General features: G+C 39.5%; 1 protein-coding gene across 8 annotated transcripts in view; it reads left to right on the plus strand.

The window, feature by feature from the left end:
* CELF2 (CUGBP Elav-like family member 2) overlaps positions 1 to 18,330 on the plus strand; it is a 553,419-nt gene that overhangs the window by 485,720 nt on the left and 49,369 nt on the right. For all 8 annotated transcript variants that reach the window (XM_058022005.1, XM_058022001.1, XM_058021998.1 and 5 more), the window contains 3 exons: positions 6,391 to 6,470; positions 11,363 to 11,521; positions 13,683 to 13,746. In XM_058022005.1, coding sequence (XP_057877988.1) covers positions 6,391 to 6,470; positions 11,363 to 11,521; positions 13,683 to 13,746 — 303 coding nt within the window. The remainder of the gene's footprint in view (positions 1 to 6,390; positions 6,471 to 11,362; positions 11,522 to 13,682; positions 13,747 to 18,330) is intronic.

Consider the following 18,330-nt stretch of genomic DNA (forward strand, 5'->3'; position numbering starts at 1 on the left):
ATCCTGTTGTTTAAAATAAGGGTACTGATGCTCCTCTGCCTTTGTAAAATGCTTTTTTTAGATCAGTGGATCAATATCTCTGTATCACTCTAGGAATTATTACCATCTGTAATGATGATAAAAAAAATCCTCTTATCCTTATCACAGGAGCACCACATAACAAATTATTCTGCTGTATTGCTAAGTGCAGATTTATATATCAGATACCAGAAAGAAGTCAACTGGGTTAATAGCATGCACTGAAAAAACCTGCTAATAACATGTAGAGAGAGTTGGATATACCATGAAAATTGTGAGAAAGCTCAAAATGCATTTTTCTACATCTTCTAGGCTCCTAATTGCATGATTTTTTAACAAAACATCGCCAGGCACATGGGACAAGCAAACATTTCTGCAGACATTGATTACAAGGATTGTTTTTTTCATTCTTTCTTTGCTTTAAGAGCAGGTTAGAAATGGAATAGCGAGATACACCATGGTGAGGCAATTTAATTTCTTGAAAATCCATTCAGAACTTTCAGATTCGAGGGTTTTCTGGATGAAATAGTAAAAGAAAATTAGTATTTGCATCACAATTAATTGCAGGGAAGGATAGGTGAGGGACTTTTATGCTGGGGTTTTCTTTCCTCTGTATATTTACTGCTCCTTTCTGAGCCAAAGTAATATGAAGTGCCAGCTGTGGCAACACCCTAGATTAAGGGTTACTTTCTGAATAGTGTATCAGTAAGTGATGGGAAGCAAGGACATGGAAGTGCTGTGTTTTCAATAGCTCTTCAGAAGCACGTCCGTGCCTTATGCCTTTTGCTGCAATGTGGTAACATTTTCATTTTTTCCAATCATTATGGCACATTTAATTTTGTTTTCCCTTGCTGAAACTCTTTTGCAACTGGGAGGGAAGCAACACATCCAACTGACCAATGTCTCTGCTGGCCTTTGGCCAGTGGCTACATCTCAGATTTCCATTACTGCAGTTTTGCAGCAGTCCCTCCCAAGAGGCAATCCTGAAATGAAATAATTTGCAAGAGGCTCTATTCCAACAAGAAGATCATCGAGGCACAGTTAGAGAGCATGGTCTTTGGTACCCATTTAATTCTGGCTTTGTGTAAATTCCACTCCTGAAGTCTGTGCTTTGCAGGGTGGGTAATTGAATGTCCAATTAGAAATGCTTCGAGGGAACCATGAACTTCAGGAAATTTAAAATCTACAACCTGTCATCCAGTCAGTAGTCAAATCAGTAGAGCTGAAGAGCTGAGACAGTTACAGGATGTGCCTCTTGTTACCTTTATGTGCCTGATATGCATAAACTGAAGAGCTTCACTGTGGCTTTTTCAAGTTATTTTCTTTAGACTGAATTGTTGCACTTGGTCTCAGACCTGTCATTGTGTGTCTTAGGTAATACTTAACAACCAGATATCACTACAGTAAACAATTTGATGTACAATTTAGTTTGTAGATTAAATGTTTTTTAGCCACCAAGACAGATTTTTGTGTGATGTCTTCATTAGAAGGCTGTTTTCCAGGATGCTCTTTCCTTCAGACTGGGCTGTATTAGCGCAGGAAAGGAAAAGGAAAAGTCTACTTTGCAATCTCAGCTAGAAACATTTTAACCCAACTAGAGCTTATTTTTATCACACTTCAATTTCCATAGCTTTTTATTCAAGCCTTATCTTTTCTTTAAATAGAAGCTTTCATCTCAGAGGATCCCAACTACTCCTTGCAGGAGTATTTGGCAGCTTTTCACTTTTGTTTCTTTACAGAAATTGAAGAAAAACTTGTTTACAGTGTCCCGGGAAGCTGTGGTGCAACCATTACAGCACCAGCTGCGCAGCCAGCGCTCTCAGCACTGCACTTGCTTGGGTGGCTTTGGAAATCTCTTGGGTCTCCTTCTGTGTCAAAACCCTGGTTTTAGACTTCCAAACAATGTCTCTGCATTTTGCATCTCCCTTTGGCTTCACTTTAAATCCTCTGGTAGAGCACAGTGGTTTCACGAGGGAGGTTTCTTGTGTAGGTGTGAACCTTACCTGAAGCTTCCATAGATAAAAATGTTCTCCTTCACTTCTCAGTCAGGAGTTGATGTTGTATTAGGCTGTGCAAGAACTCCTGACTGAATGTTTCTCAACACTTCTAGAAAAACCTGAGATGAGAAGAATCACATGCAGCAGCAGCTGAAATGAGGCAGAGCTGAGCTTTTTTAAATATTTCAAATATTCAGTCACTCCAGCAGCAAGCCCTAGGTTTGGGATGGCCAGGATCAAGGAGGAGGCCTATCACATTTGACTGCTTTTTCAGAATTCTCATTCAGTTTGTGGTGGGAGAGGGGTAAGGAGTAAGTTTAGATGTTCTCCCTGTGAGTTTAGATGTTCTCTCAGCCAACGTGGCAGATGTGATAAAATTTCTCCCATGCCAAGGCTGGGTGCCTTACTCCAATTCTGCCTGCAGAAGGAAATTGCTTCCAGCAGCCTTTCCCCAGTCACTCATTAATCTGCTCTAGGGGGTGAGAAGGCAGCCTTGAAAAAGCAGCTAAAATTCTTAGATCTTCTCTCTCCCTCCCCTTTCCTTCTGTCAGCAATTCCTGACATTTTGAAACCAGAGCTGATAAATAAGTGCGAGGTGTCTTGTAGGCTGGCTGTTTTTACAAAACTATCTATTTTTTGGTGTAGCTAGGTAGCTGGGTGTACAAACTGAAGTTATTTCAAGCCATTGGCTATAGAAACATCCCCCTCTCCATATTTCCCCTCCCAGAGATTCCACAGCTCCAGTAAGAACGGAATGATTGAATATCAGGACTCGGTGGGGTAGAACAGAAATAGTTTGCTCGTAGCTGTGGGTTGGGAAGACCTCGCTCCATGGCATGCCAATCAATGCCATGTTTCATAGGGTGAGGTAAGAGGCCATGGAAATCTTTCTTGTTTCCTTGCACCACAAGGCATGAAATCTGATTAGTCCTGTCCTCTTCTAATTGTGATTTACGGTCCTGAAGCTGGCAGTGTGTTCCCAACAGACCACCTGCACCCGTGTGACACAGTGAGTGAGAGAGTGCTGGAAAGGCTTTTCCCAATCCTTCAGAAACATAAAGAAATGAAATCCAGTGTCCTTGAATTACTTCTGATTAAATTCTAGGTGCCCAACTAAACCATCTTCCTCCAGTGCATATGTGCCCCACAGAGGATAATCAAGGTCCTGCCATTGACCATGGCAGCAAATACAAGCATTTCAGAACAGCTTTTTCTGAACACCTAAAATATAAATGCAAAGTGATTGAGTTAAATAGACCAAATCCTATGACATAGACTAAGCTCCCATCCAGTGTGGCAGTCTGGTCATGAAGGAAAGGAGTCCATAGTTCACACATAATAAAATAGATATGATCTCATATTCCACGCACAATAAAATATATATGCACACACAATAAATATATAAATGTTGTGTGTGTGAGTGTCCAGGCTTGGTAGCTGAAAAATAACCCTTGAATGTGAATACATGTAGTAATGTCTGGATGGTTAAATTAACAAATGGTTAATTGGGGCACTTGATGGCAACCTCTTAAAGTTTGGGTTTTCAAATAATTCAGAAACAACATTGTGTACTGAATTTTTGCCATGTTATTGAGGTAAATTGGAAATTTACTGTGGAAATGGCCACTGTCTATTGGTGGGAAATGGCCTGCTGAATGGAGATAACAAGGGGACTTAACCTTGTAGCCTCTGGCTGGCAAACCCTAATTAAAATGCAGCCCCATCCTCTCTGTGGAATGCTGCTTCCAAATGCTCATATTCAAGCTGCATAACCTCATTCATCAGGCATTCCCCTTGCCCAAAGAACAAGTTTCTTTCAAATTGGTACAGAGATCTGCTACAAAGCTCTTTTTGCTCCGTGACAAAGGCAACGAGACCCATGCAAATGGTTTTGGGCTGAGGAGTGAGGAGGAAGGCTTTGCAGTGGTGTTGGGCACTGAAAGTACCCAACAGCTGAGCCCTGAGAGAGAGAAAGCTCAGGAGAGGGAAGGGGCAGTCTGCTTTATCTTGAGAGGAATGCAGCTTTATTTCTCTGCTGATTCACATTTTCTTTTGAGACCTGCTAATTGCAACATCTCTCAGTAAGTTACTTACAGCAGAACTGCTGGGGAGAAATTGTGATAAATGCATAAACTGTGTCTTACTGATTTTTGTTGACATTTTACATGCTTCTCATGCATTTGAAACCTCCATTCAGTAATTGTCACTATAGTACACACTCCTGGATAGTGAGAACCAAAGTGACTGAAGCAGTTTCTTGACCATTATCAACAATATTATTCAAGGCTCTGCATGGGGTTCCTTGCCTGCCCTCCAGTATATCTCCATTTGTGCTCATCCCCCACTGAATTTGCAAGACAAGAAATGAATAATGCTAATAACAGAAATGGTATTAAGAGAGATTACTTTGAGACTGATGGTAAATTTGGGCCTCTTTAATTTTAGTGCACAGCAGCAATATGGAATCTAGGAGAAGTACTGTATATTATTTACCCTTCTACTGCACATTTTGTCTAGATTGCTGTACAGAAAGCTGGTTTGTTACATCATATTCTTTGACAGAAATATGTTGCTGAACAAGACTAGTATAGCATTATGTAGTGTGGCTAAAGAGTAGTGAGACATCATCAGCTGTTTTGTTACCTAAGAAATACAGAAGGTCACAATGCTGTGGTGAAGTTTGGGTAAACGAATTTTGATTTCTGATTTTATGGTGCTCATCTATCAGTCAGAGCTACATAAGCCAGTTTAGGTTCTTTTGAATCAAGGGCCTTTACATTAAAGAGAAAACAAATACCGCATGATGCAAAAATGCATTGACTTTATTTTCATGACTAGATGTAGTGCTTTTGGGTAATGATCAGGCATTGCTTTCTCTTACTGTTGTTTGATTAAAATGTGAATACAGTCTTGACTTGATAATCTTACCAGGTACACACAGAGCTAAAAAGAAAAGGTATTCTATGCCTCAAATTGATTTGCATAACCTAAACAATCTGTTGCTTGCTGGATTGCAAAATGGTTTATTTTGCCCATTGGCCACAGGGGCAACAATATTGTATTTTTGATGCCAGAATGTAGCTTTCATGCATTAGCTCTAAAATGACAATATGCTTTAGCCTCTCAGTGCTTAGATCTGCTTCATTTGGAAATCTTTTAAGTAGTAATAATAATAATGTTTTGAGGAAATTGAGTGGAACACTAAATTATTCTCTGAAACCTAAGTTCAAACTGTGCAAGGCTAAGGGAGCTGAAAATCAATGCACTTTTAAAGTCATTAGAGATCACAAGTGAAATAAGTCTGTGTTGCTTTAGCTAAGCTTTTAGTGTGCCATGGTATTATTACAAAATCAGCCTGAATCTGCATTAATTTCACAGTCTTTTTCTTTAAGATGCCCAAGGGTGCATGAAGAATAAAATGTAAATCTCAGGAGGCAATGTTTTTATAAGCCAAAAGGGCAGTGAGTCATGCACTGAAAACGTTGACCTGCACCATGACTAGTGTAGGTATGGCTGACAATAGTAAAAGGGTGGAAAAATAGCCCAGGCATTAGCCTACTGGCTTTTCATTATGATTTTAAAGGCTGAAGAGGTGAAAAAAAGAGTGATTTTTTCAGTTATTCATGCACATAGCTTCAGAATTGTTCAAGCTGGCAGTAGCTTTCATGGATCAAAGAATTATACTTGTACCTAGTACTCAGAGAAACAAATACCATAAGGATTTTTATTTTTAAAATGTTATTTTCTTAAATGTTGAGATTCCACTTACATTACTGAATTTGTCTGAGTGTTTGCACAAATAGTCACAGGATACACAGTGGTGTTTTTCTCATTCTTATTTGTATGATACTTCTGGGTGCATCACAGTAATTTGTGATGTTATAGACCCCTTTATTAAATTCTCAGTTCAGCTGTCAGTGATGCCGACATTTATTCACTATCCACAGTTTACCTACACAAAAGCCAGAGCAAGCAATTGTTAATGCATGGTCTGAATAGATTTAACTATGCAATCCAAAGGCTACATAAAAGCCTTATTTATTTCAAACCCTGTGGCTAAAGAACAAAAACAGTAACAAAACAGAACAAACAAACAAATTTAAAAAAAGAAAAGACAAAACAAAGCAAACAAAAAATTAAATAAAAACCCTTCTTGTCACCCATCTCCACCTAATTTTTTTTCTTTCATCTATGGTCAGATTAGCAAGTCAGCACTGTCAATAAATAAACTAGAGAAGTTGTTTATTTTTATGTACTACTGAGAACAGTGTCGTCTTGTGGCCGTTCTCGTAGACTGTGTTGGTTTAACAAGCGTCCAACCCTTTTGTCTTGTTGTTTTTTGTCTTTCCTGCTCCCTGTCCCCTTGTTCCCACAGGCTGTGCGTTTGTCACATTTTCTACAAGGGCAATGGCACAGAATGCAATCAAAGCCATGCACCAGTCTCAGACCATGGAGGTACAGTACTGTATCATTTGCCCTTTCTTTGTTTTCTTTGTGCAAATGATTGCGAATGGTAAAGCCATGCTCTCCTGGATCAGATCAGACACATGACAATCACAGATTCAAATTTTTTACCAGCTCACTCTACCTGTCTTTGTGAAGCTTTATTTTTATCAAGCACGTAAAAGAGCACAATGAGGCTGCTGTGTGGTATCCAAACACGGCTCTCAATCCTATTTTCAGTGGCATTCAGCAGAAAATATAAAAGCTGTGAATACCACTCCTCAGTTATACTCAGAGTATCTCTGATGAGTAAATTACCTCTATTTTTAACACACGTTCCCCCTAAGAAAAATCTTAGCTTCTTTTAAATAGATTTCTAAGTGTTGCGGTTTGCACTGCTCTGCGAAAAAGCTCAAGAGATTTAACATGGCCACACTGAGTTACTAGTGCATGTGTTTTTCTGCAAATAGAATCTCTTTTTAAGTTAATATTATTTCACCTCCTTCATGTAGCCAATAAAAATGCTAATGATGACAGAGCATATCGGAGTGTGGCACTTCCTGCAGAGCACCATCGTGGCTGGCCCCTCACAAGCAACACTCTTCATTCCCTTCCAAACTGCCTCTATGGCCTTGTATTTTATCGTGATGAGCAGCTCAAAACTTTAAACCAGTTCACTCAATGTGACTTCAGCTGCTGGCTAACGATCTGGTCACTGGAGTGGTTATTGAATGCCACAGCTTGTCTGGCAATCTCAAAACTTTTTTCAGTCTGTGATTTTTGTCATGGTCTTTCAGAATTTTGCACAAAAAACCGCACAAGTATGAAATCTTTACTTACTCTGGATCTTCTAGCTTATCATTGGAGAGTGCATGTTATACTGTATTATGTATACTGTATCTTCGTGTAGTGATGATTTTTCTCAGAGGTGGCATTGATGTTATGTGCACTTGTTTCTTTTTTTTTTTTTTTTATTTTATTTCTTTTTCCACCAGGACCTTTCAATTTTTTTTATTTTATTTTTATTTTCTCTCAGTGATTTTCCTTTGCAATGCTCTAGTCTCCCAAAGCATGCTGGGTGCTAAACAATCATTATTGCGTCATGTCGTTGAGCTGCTTTGTGTAACGAGCCAAGGGGGGACACCAGGGGTGGGAGGGTGGACAGAGGACAAGGAGGAGGAGAAGATAAAACCCAAGCCAGTGCATGAAAATGTCACTAACTGTTTCCTGTATAGTACAAGTAATGATATCAGCATTGCAAAGCTGTTGTCTTTCCAAACATCATGTTTGAATTTGGTTGAGCTTCTTTTATAATCAATGTGTTTTCTTTTCAGTGCAATGCATTTTTAGACCCTGGGTATACAGTTTTAGTTGAGAATCTGCCAATGAGATGAGAACAAATGAAATTATCTTTACTAGAAAGCTGCTTTTACACAGTCTATGCAGTCTGATAGTACATTGTGAAAAAACTGCCACTTTGAGTCTCTGCAATAATACCCGTAGTAATTTGTCTGCCGTGCACTGCTCCATTAATTCAGATCTATATGTTTGCTGGGTTTGATTCCAAGTAAAAAAGAAATGTTTATTGGTAATATTGTGTTTTACCTATATTTTCCATGTGTTTTAATGCATTTTTCCATCTAGCAAAATGAATTTTACACAGCTCTACTTTTGAAGATGATAAAATAAAGACATAACACCTCCCAGACAAATTCTCCCACTCCTCTGTTGTATGCAGCACTCCAAAAGAGGCTGCATTTTTGCAGGATACTCTTAATGAGATTAGTTCTGTAGAATAGTTACTCTTGGATTAAAATCCCTCTCAACACCATCATCAATGAGATCCCCAAATTGGCGAGGCAATTGCAGATAGTTTGCCCTTTGAACATCTGGGTCTTTGCATCAGTTGAGCTTAGGCTGAGTCCCTTGGAAAGAAGCTCCCTCTCCGTGGAGAAGGGACTCAACCTGACCACAGAAAAATGTGAAGGCAGCACCAGCTGTTGGGAAGAAAATGGCACTGAATGGCATGGAAATGTGAAGCCATTGAATGAGGAAGGGAGATGCACCTTGTGTTTGTGCTGGAAGCTTCCCCTCAAGCTAGGAAATAGAAGTGCATAAAGCAAGAATCACCCCGTAGGCAGGAAAAAAAAAATATTCTCACTTTTGCCAATACTCTTCTAGTGAAAAGTTAAAGTGGGTTGACTAGTGTTACACGTCAAACCTCAGCCTGAAACAGTCATCTTGGACACTTTGGTTTCATGTTATTTTGCAAATAAAAGTGGGCTTAGGGGAAGATACGTAGTACACAATTGCATTTCAACCCAATTACTACAGATTTTTCCCCTCTTTTATTATTTTCAGTTCTTTAGCATGCATCATTGACCAAAATGAATTTTCAAAGAGGGCTAAGAAAGAACAATGGGGTTGTTAAGTCCAGATAAACACGTCTCATAGAATAATGCATTCTCTTACTGCTCTTTCCACCTGACTTACTGACCTGGTTAAATCAACTGATTTTTAAAATATAATTGCTGCTTTAAAGTGCTGTTCTATTTCTTTTCTGTGGAATTTTTTTGTTTGTTTGTTTGTTTAAGTCATTCAAATGCAGCACCAGTAGAAGACACTAATTTGTTATCATGGAGTGAATTTGATACAACAATAACAATCCTTTTCTCATATAGAGCCACTTGCTAGATATAATCTCAGTCTTCAGAACATTTGCTTTCTTGAAAATGATGAAGTGATGAAATATAGAGCAGACAGTGAAAAAATGAATTATAGATTCATAAATTGCAGAGATATTGTTTTTATACAATTTACTGACATTTAAGCATTCATAAATATGTCAGCTGTAGTGTTGAATGCTGAACTACCAAACTGAAAACCAAAATAACCATATAATATTTCTTCCTTTGATACTCATTTCTATTTCTTTGGAAATATACTTGATTCTCCTGTACATCCAGGCAGAAGGCAGTACATTCCAGTTGTTCTTAGCCCAGTGTTACCAATAATGTTATTTGTAGCTCATATAAGATAGAAACAGCTTGCTTTTTTTTTTTATTAGCAAAACCAGAAAAATCTCTCTCACATCCTCTACCCCCTGGCTCCTTTTTCTTTCTTCTTTTTTCCTAAATGATCTTATTTTTAATATTAGTATAAAAATCACTAGAGAGAGGTAATTGTGTAACAAGCCAACTCCTTCATAATCTTTATTTGATTGCTGGAGTGTTATGGATCTCCTTTCTTCCTCACTGAAACACTAAAAGACATTTTTACAATGAAACACACAGGAAAGGAATTGGAGGTGGAATAATAAACCACAAGCAATGATTTTCTAAGATAATTCTAAAGGAACAGTGTTGATGGAATATTATTATTATTATTATTATTATTATTATTATTATTATTATTATTATTATTATTATTATTATTATTATTATTATTATTATTATTATTATTAGTGCTGCAGTTTATTTCATTATTTTATATGATGATTGGGAATATTTTTATCACTTTTCCTGGTGTGAGGTTTTTCAGAGAAAAGGTACATGGCTGCTTTTTGTAACTAACTGAGCACAGGAACTTTTCTGAGGATGTTCACAGTGTTGTGAGAGCAGCCATGGCAAGAGTAGGTGAAGTAGAACCCTGCTCTGTATCCCTCACTATACACTTTGGCTCAAGCACTGCAGTGTTTCTTGGACTTGAGTCACTTATCACTCCTGCCATTGTGTTCGCATTGAAGTTAGACAAGAAATTAGTATAACAAAGCATGGCAAGGGAAGTTATTCATTGGATGCTCTGAAGTTGAAAAGCAGTATGAAATGGATTGACAGACTCATAAAATGCTTGAATTAATTTGAAGAACTGAATCATTGCAGTATATAGCTTGCTTTCTTGATCTGAGAAAAATTAAGACTTGAAAGGTTAAAATATGAAACATTTCTTAGCAGGGAAAAAAACAGAGAGAAATCAACAGAGACATCTTTCATAATCACATCTCATTGTCTCAGTGTCTTTGCCCAGGAAAGCCCAATTCGAAGTCCAAGGGAAATTCCAGTTTACCTCAAAAGTCCATTTGGTCTGTGACCTCCAACTTCTTCCCCAGGGTCCCTCAGCCATGGGTGAGGAATAGCCTGCAGACCAGACCTCTAGCTCTTTCTTACAGCTTCCCTATTTCCTAAGGCATCTTACAGCCTTGCCATACCATGTAACGAGAGGCTGATAGAAGCAATAGAAGAAGTGGTGTCAATCAGGAATGGGCTGCTATCACCAGAACTAGTCCCTTTTGGTCTGCATCCTGCCCTTTGTTCACATCTCAAGGGTGCTTGGTACAAAGCGTGCCCGGGCGCGGACCGCAGGTGGGTGAATTGACCGGGGCTCCTTGCTGTGAACAGTGCCTCGCTGATGTAAATGGGTGCTGAGGTAAATCTGCTGCTCCCAGTCTCTTTAGGGTGCACACACCAGCTGCACTGAGCCTGATGGCACAGCCAGACCGTGGTTGGCTGTGTGGTCCCTGGCAGCACGGAGGTTGGACACCTCTCCCTTTGGCGCTGCCTCGGAAACAGACTGCAGACAAAGCATCGCGTCCATCTCATCAGCTGTGAAGCTTAATTAAAGAGGACTGGTACACTTTGCTGTCTCTGGCAGCAATTTTGATAGCTGGAAGGAAAAGAGAGCCTGAGGAAAGGTGCTTTATAAAAAGAGCTGGGGAATCAATAATTTCTCCATAGCCTCTTTTCATAAGAACCTGAAAAATCTTAGTCCTTACCAGTGACGAAGAGAGGGTGAACAATCTGGCTGTGCCAGTGCCAGAGGCCCTACAGGACATGGCTGAGCTCACGAGGTGAGGGTGGCCTGGTGTGATTTAACCCTTCTGTCTTTCCCAATCTGTCCAACCACAGGGCTGCTCTTCGCCAATCGTGGTGAAGTTTGCTGACACCCAAAAGGACAAGGAGCAGCGGCGTTTGCAGCAGCAGTTGGCTCAGCAGATGCAACAGCTCAATACTGCCACTTGGGGAAACCTCACAGGTCTTGGAGGACTCACACCACAATATCTAGCTGTAAGTTCACTTCAGAGGTGGTGGCTGTATTATGCTCTATTTATTTTAGGACCATGGTAAATCAGTTCTACTAAACTCCCTGCAGTAAATTGCTAAATTGTCCAGGATACACAGTGAGTTTTCTTCTGGGTGTGTTTATCTGCAAAACAATTCACAGATTCATAGAAAGGTTTGAATTGGAAAGGACCTTAAAGATCACCTAGTTCCAACACTCCATTGTAAATAAAATTTTATTCCATTAGTTTATAGGGGGTTTTGAATACTAGAGTCTGGTTTTTGTAGCTGGAATAAAATTAAAATTCTTCCTTAGGGGAGGACAGATAGGCAGCTGAACTCTGTAGAGGCCATATCCATATGGTACAGCCTCTAAACTAGAATGTTGTGGTTCAATCATCAAATTTCCATATTTTCATTTGGAAATGGCTTTTGCTATAATGCACAGTCCTGCCAATGCTAAACATGCATGGTTCATATCCCCTCACACAGAAAGTGAATGTGGCCAGGAAAAGCCATAAATTTAAAATGGCCTTTTCCTTAGTCCATTTGTAAGATGAGAAACAGGTGGTAGCTGCTGTCCCTGCTGGAAAATCTGGAATCCACAGCCATATATCTTTGGTGCTGGATGGCCAAGAGAGGCTCCCCTTCATCACAGCTGAGAGGGAGCCTCTGCCTTTTGTGCCTTTGGAGCTGGGAGGTCTGTTTGAGGAGCTTTTGGATAACTTGGGGGTTCCTCATGGTTCCAAGTGAGACAAACATAACCTCACCAAGTACAAGGCCAAGTACAAGGTCCTGTCCCTGGATCAGGGCAATGCCAAGCACAAAAGCATGGATCAAGAGCAGGCCTGAGGAGAACTTGGAAGTGTTGGTGGATGAGAAGCTTAACATGACTTGTCGATGTGCACTTCCAGCCCAGAAAGCCAGACACGTCCTGGGCTGCATCCCCAGCACTGTGGGCAGCAGGTCAGGGAAGGGGGTTCTGTCCCTCTGTTCCACTCTGGTGAGACCCCACCTGCAGTGCTGCATCCAGCTCTGGAGCCCCCATACAGGAAAGACACAGGCCTGCTGGAGCAGGTCCAGAGGAGGCCACAAAGGTGGTCAGAGGGTTGAAGCCCTCCTCTTCTGCTATGGAGAGAGGGCTGGAAGAGTTGGGGCTGTTCAGCCTGGAGAAGAGAAGCCTCTGGGACCTTTGAGTTTTCCATGCCTGAAGGGGGCCTCCAACAAAGCTAGAGAGGGCCTTTTCACAGGGGCATTTAGTGATGGGACAAGGGGTAATGATTTTAAACTGAGAGAGGGCAGGTTTAGTTAGATAAGATACTCAGAAGAAATTCTTGCCTGTGAGGGTGGTGAGAGAGTGGCACAGGTTATCCTGAGAATCTGAGGCTGCCCCAACCCTCAAGTGTTCAAGGTGTTCAAGGCCAAGTGGATGGGGCTCTGAGTGACCTGATCTAGTGGAAGGTGTCCCTGCCTGGGACAGGACAGTTGGAAGTGGAGGAACTTTGAGGTGCCTTCCAAACCAAACCATTCTATGATTCTATGAAATTGATGTGCCCGTATATATGTATTGTGTATATATAAATACATCATTTGTGTGCATACAATGTTTTGATACAGCAATATAAACAGCAATTTACCCGGCAATTAAAAATATATATCAGTACTGAGGTTGGCTAATTAATGCTGAGATAGGCTAAATTGCTATATATACAAATCCCAGTCTAATGAATATCTGTGTGCTTGATTCATACAGATAATAAAGAAAAAACTGAATTCACAGGGGTGGGGAAGAATGGACCATGATTGACAGAGATGAGTTATGGTAACTACTAGACTACAGAGGGTTGTAATTAGTCACACTATGTTGGTTTAAATAGATTTAACACCTGGTTGTTAAAAAGAATAAATTGATTAATTGTTTTAAAGCAGCCATGTTATTGAGTTTCCCTTGTGTCTCTGTGTTTCTTAATAGAGATTAGACATTAATATGGATTTACAGCATTGACTCTAGGGATGTTCATTCCAACAGCAGACAGAAGCAAGAGACTATATAAATGTAAAGGAAAGCAGAAATATTCCAAATGCGAAATGATAGCTCATTTTAGTTTTATCTTCATTTGTTACATTACTGTCAGATAGATTGCTGTGCTGTGTTGTTCATTTGCAGCTCCTGCAGCAAGCAACTTCCTCCAGTAACTTGGGTGCCTTCAGCGGCATTCAGCAAATGGCCGGTGAGTTAAAAACCCTTTCATTTTGCTCCTGCTATGTTTTGTGTTCTCAAGCTATTGAATTCTGTACCTCTAATAATCACATTGTCAGGGGGTGGGGGGCGTGTTGTGTATTAAATGTGGCAGATGTATTGGCAGGGGACAGCTCACGGTTCAGCGTCAATAGAAACACTTTCACCCCTCTTTCAGAACTGAAATTAAACCCAGTGCTCCCAGGTTGTGCAAACAGTTTGTCTTGCATTAGTCACCTGCCATTTGGCCAAAGTAACCAATTGTAAATTGCAGGAGAGCTCTTAGTCCCTGCAGCCGTATCCTGCCCTATGAAAAGTGTCAGGAAAGCAACAGCAGGATTACATTCTAATTTCCAGTGAGATTTCTGTGTCCTGAAAAATCAAATTAATGGCAGCCCTCAAACATTTTAATAATATGTGGTGAGGAAAAATGTTCTGACCTTTTTAATGAAACCCAAGATTACAGGCCTACCTTCAGTATGAATTTTCAGGCTCCTTTTATAATCACAGAAAATTAACTGGGTGCCTTTTTGACTTTGGAACCCTAGTTGGCAAAATTACACAACAGAGGTTTTATGTAAAAGTATAATCTTCAGTCTGGAGGAAAAAAAAGAAAGAAAGAAAAGGGGAAAAAAGAATCAAAGTGTGAGCGGATTTGAAAGCCAGCTAGTTGGAGGGTTTCTTAGTAATGAGCTGTGTGCCAGTAGTAACTGATGTGTAGTGATTAGCAAAAGGTCATTCCCACTGTGTGACCTACCATGCTGATATCCTAACTTAACATGATGCTAGAGAAGGCAGCATGTGCAGTAAATCAGAGCACAGATGCACATTATGCCTGCCGTGAGGAACTGTTAAAAAGCTTTTTTTTTTCCTTGTTACAGGGAAAAAAAAAAGAAAGAATCACAAAACCCCTAAATTGCTACATTAGTTTATTTTAATCATGAGCCCGCTGAATCAATGAAATACAGCATTACGCTTGCTTCATTATCACAAAACAAGGGCTAAAATATTCAGAAGTCTTTATGAGCCCCATTTCTCATTCTTTTTTTAATCCTGATCTTTTGCTGCTTCTGGTTCTGCTTTGAAGGAAGCCTGAAATACTCTAACAAGTATATATATACCACACTGTATAGCTATACCCCACAGGTATTCTTTGCTCAATCGTTATATTATGCCATTATTGCAGTGGCATCAGAGAATAATGTGAACCTGCTGTCTGACAATATAAATTGGCCTACAGATGACAATATCTCTGAATTATTCTCTCTTCCTCAGACCTGCTGGCAGTGCTTGCTGGTTCTATTATGTTACTCTTGCAATTTAGTGGTTTTTTTCCATCAAAATAATGTGTCTTAATATGATAAACAGAACGGAGCAGTTCAGCAACAGTTTTATACTTGGGAATTTTGGAAGTGGTTTTGAGCTCAAAGATTATGTTTTAATGTTTCATATTTGGTTAGGTCTACGAAAATGAAAGAATTGGGACACTGAGGAAAAATAATGTGATATCCATTGCTTTATGTGCACCTTAGAAGTTTTTGTTGCCTATTTCTCACTGTTAGTGTAGATTCAGCTTTGTTTTCAAGAACTGTTGAAACTGAGGATTTTAGTCAAGTATTTCCAGGATGAGCTTTCAATCCAGGATGTGATTTATTCTCTGAAAATCATATGGTCTTGAGACTGAAAGAAAGTCATCTTAAGAAATCATAGTGGCACATCATTGTTACTCGAGGGATATGCTTTTTTCAACTGCAAATTAGATTGCTAATGCACTCATCTATGGGATAATTTGATGACTGACTGCCTCTCTTGGAAAAAAATGTATTTTATATCTTATATTCATGTTATCAAAACAGCTTGAAGTTTACTCCTTTCCCCAAAACATGTGACTCGTAAATCTTTATGTTCAAGGTAAAATTAGTGATACAAAATTGTTCTCCAAGCTGCATCTCTACATGAAAATGCCAAAGACTAAGCACTATTTCATTGTTAGAACTGAGAGTTCATGTCCTCTCCTTGGAAATCAGGCAGTACCATGTCATGCAGTGCATCTGGTATTAACAATTTGTATATTATGTTTCGTGAAAGGAATAGAAAGTACTCCTGTGCCTGCAGCAAGAGCTTGCATTACCAGCTGAAGCTATCTTTGAACATTTGTGAAGGCCTAGAGTTTTTTAACTTAAGCTGTACAGGTTCATTTCACAAAAAAATAATCTAATATGTAATTCCATATTGCATGTAGTTTGCCTATTAATATAACATTTCAAAGTGAGGAATAAAATCCAGACACAACTGAGCGAGGTGCTAAAGAAGATCCATCACTGCAGCTTTCAAGTTCTTTGAACTTTGTGTTTGAGGGGTGCAACTTTTATCCTTGAAGTCGATGGGTGTGCTTACCACGTAATTCAGACACTAAAACTTTGATCAAAAGCCACATGAGCCATTGAAATTCCACCCTTACTTCCATGTCAGGGCTCTAACATCTCTTTTGTGCTTAAATCTTGATGAAGTCACGGTTTGCTACATTAGGACTTCTGAAACAGCTACCTCCTTGTACAAAATTAGGGCCCTTTGGATCTGCAAGTGTTTATTTGTGCTGCTAAAGCTTATGCTGTCTCTGCACAGAGCAGAAGTGGCACAGCACACACCCCACTGCACATGTGAAGAGTTATTTGCTATACTCAGTATATTATTTCTTAAATCAAAGCAATTTTCTTTGCTAGCAGAGCAAAGACACTGCTCTTCAGTGTGCAGTTTTAAATTCCCTTCCCCTAATACCATGCCTCAGACTGGTTAAAGAAGTTCTTACATTGCAAAATCAGTGTGGTTCTTTGATTTTGGTGAAGGGAGTGGGATTTTTAGGTGCTTGTGATTGAAGAGTATTGGAGTTTGCGTGGTTTTTTGCAAGCTGGGAATATAGTCCAAAGAAAAATGGGGATTTTTCTCAAGAATTCTCTAACATACAGATATTAATCACTCAGCACCAAGTGTAAAAGTGAGCACTGTTCTTGCTGCAGCAGCCAACTGACCCTGCTGTACATACAGCATTGTGTGAAGTCCAAGCAAATCACAAAACTGGTTTAACGAAAATTTGAGACCCTGAAATTTGAGGGACAAAAAGCTGTAGCTTGCAATTTAGCTTTCCAAGCTTTAAGGTTCCATGCCTAATTCTGCACTTTAGTTTTATCTCGTTTCTATAGAAAAACAAGATTTTCATGAAATCATTCTAGTTCATTAATCAAGCCAAAGAAAACAATGTAATATTTTGAGACTGGCGATAAAGTTGGGAGAGCTGGCAGTGGTGCCTTTGGTATTACAGTAATCCCCTGCTCTTGATTACAGGCACTAATTCTACCTTGCCAAAGTCTGCTCCATTGTCCTGTATAAAACATGCAAGGACATGCATCCTTATGAGTGTATTTCATAGAGAGGACTTCCTCACTTTTCCTCCCCTTCTCTGATAACTTCTAATCCTAATGCTAATTTAAAGGCAGTGTTTCCTCCCATGTTTTTCCTCTCATGTGTTTCCTCTCCAGCCTCAGTGCCTAGCCTGCATTTTGTCTTTGGGGAGGGCTAATAATACAGATGAATGACATTATGTGGTTTGATTGTCTTACTTTAAAAGACAATGTAAGCTACATTAAATACTAGCAACCTTTCAAGCAAGCAAAAATTCCTCCTTCAAATACATACAAATTGCATGGGAAGCTTAGTTCAAATGAGATTGATGTTGCTTGAATGTTTGAATTGAATTTGGCTGGCACTGGAGCAGGTCCTAAAAGCTGCAGTTATTCAAACCAACCTGCCTGTTTAAGAGCTTGGGAATTACAATACAGATAGTGTAAAAGGAAGTTTACTATTGCTAGGGTGATTGTAGAAAATATTTCAATGTTTTCAATATTTAAACAATGCACAGTCTAGTAAAATTTTCTACAATCCAATAATGTCAAATGTTTTGGCAGGAACAAATATTGGTTCATACAGCAATATTTTTGTATGTGTGACCATTCAAGACATAAAAAAATGTACAGTACTTAAAAAAAAAACAAAGGGCTTCTCTTAATTTCATTGAATTGACAGTGTATTTTGCTTTCTGGAGTTATACAGGAGGGGAAACCATGGATTTTTCTTTCAGGTCCCTAAGCCCTTTGCAGCTGGGACTTTCTATATTTTTCCAATGTATATATTTTCTCCAGTGCTGTCCAAGTTCTCTCATAGTCTGGTTGCATTTTGGGTTGAACTTCTGGCCCTTTCTGAGCCCTGCTCCATCCATTCCACCCTTCTTCCACTACCCAAGCCAGATTTCCTCCTGTTGCAGAGTCTGTACGAGCAGATGGGTGAGAGAAAGTCTGTGAGGTTCTGCTTTCTGAATATTTTCCTCTAATTGTTGGATTGGCTCAGTGGATCTGGAGGGACCAGTTGGAAGCCAGGACCATCTGCACAGAAGCTCTACACTTCTGCATTGGCCAAAGGATCCTTTATATCCTCTGACTATTCCATGGCTTCATTCCAGCAAAGCCACACAGAAGGAGGATTTCTCCTGCTATGACCTCTTTAGGGATATCATATTAAAAGT

Source organism: Melospiza georgiana, chromosome 4 (genome assembly GCF_028018845.1).
Source record: "Melospiza georgiana isolate bMelGeo1 chromosome 4, bMelGeo1.pri, whole genome shotgun sequence".
Lineage (NCBI taxonomy): Eukaryota > Metazoa > Chordata > Aves > Passeriformes > Passerellidae > Melospiza > Melospiza georgiana.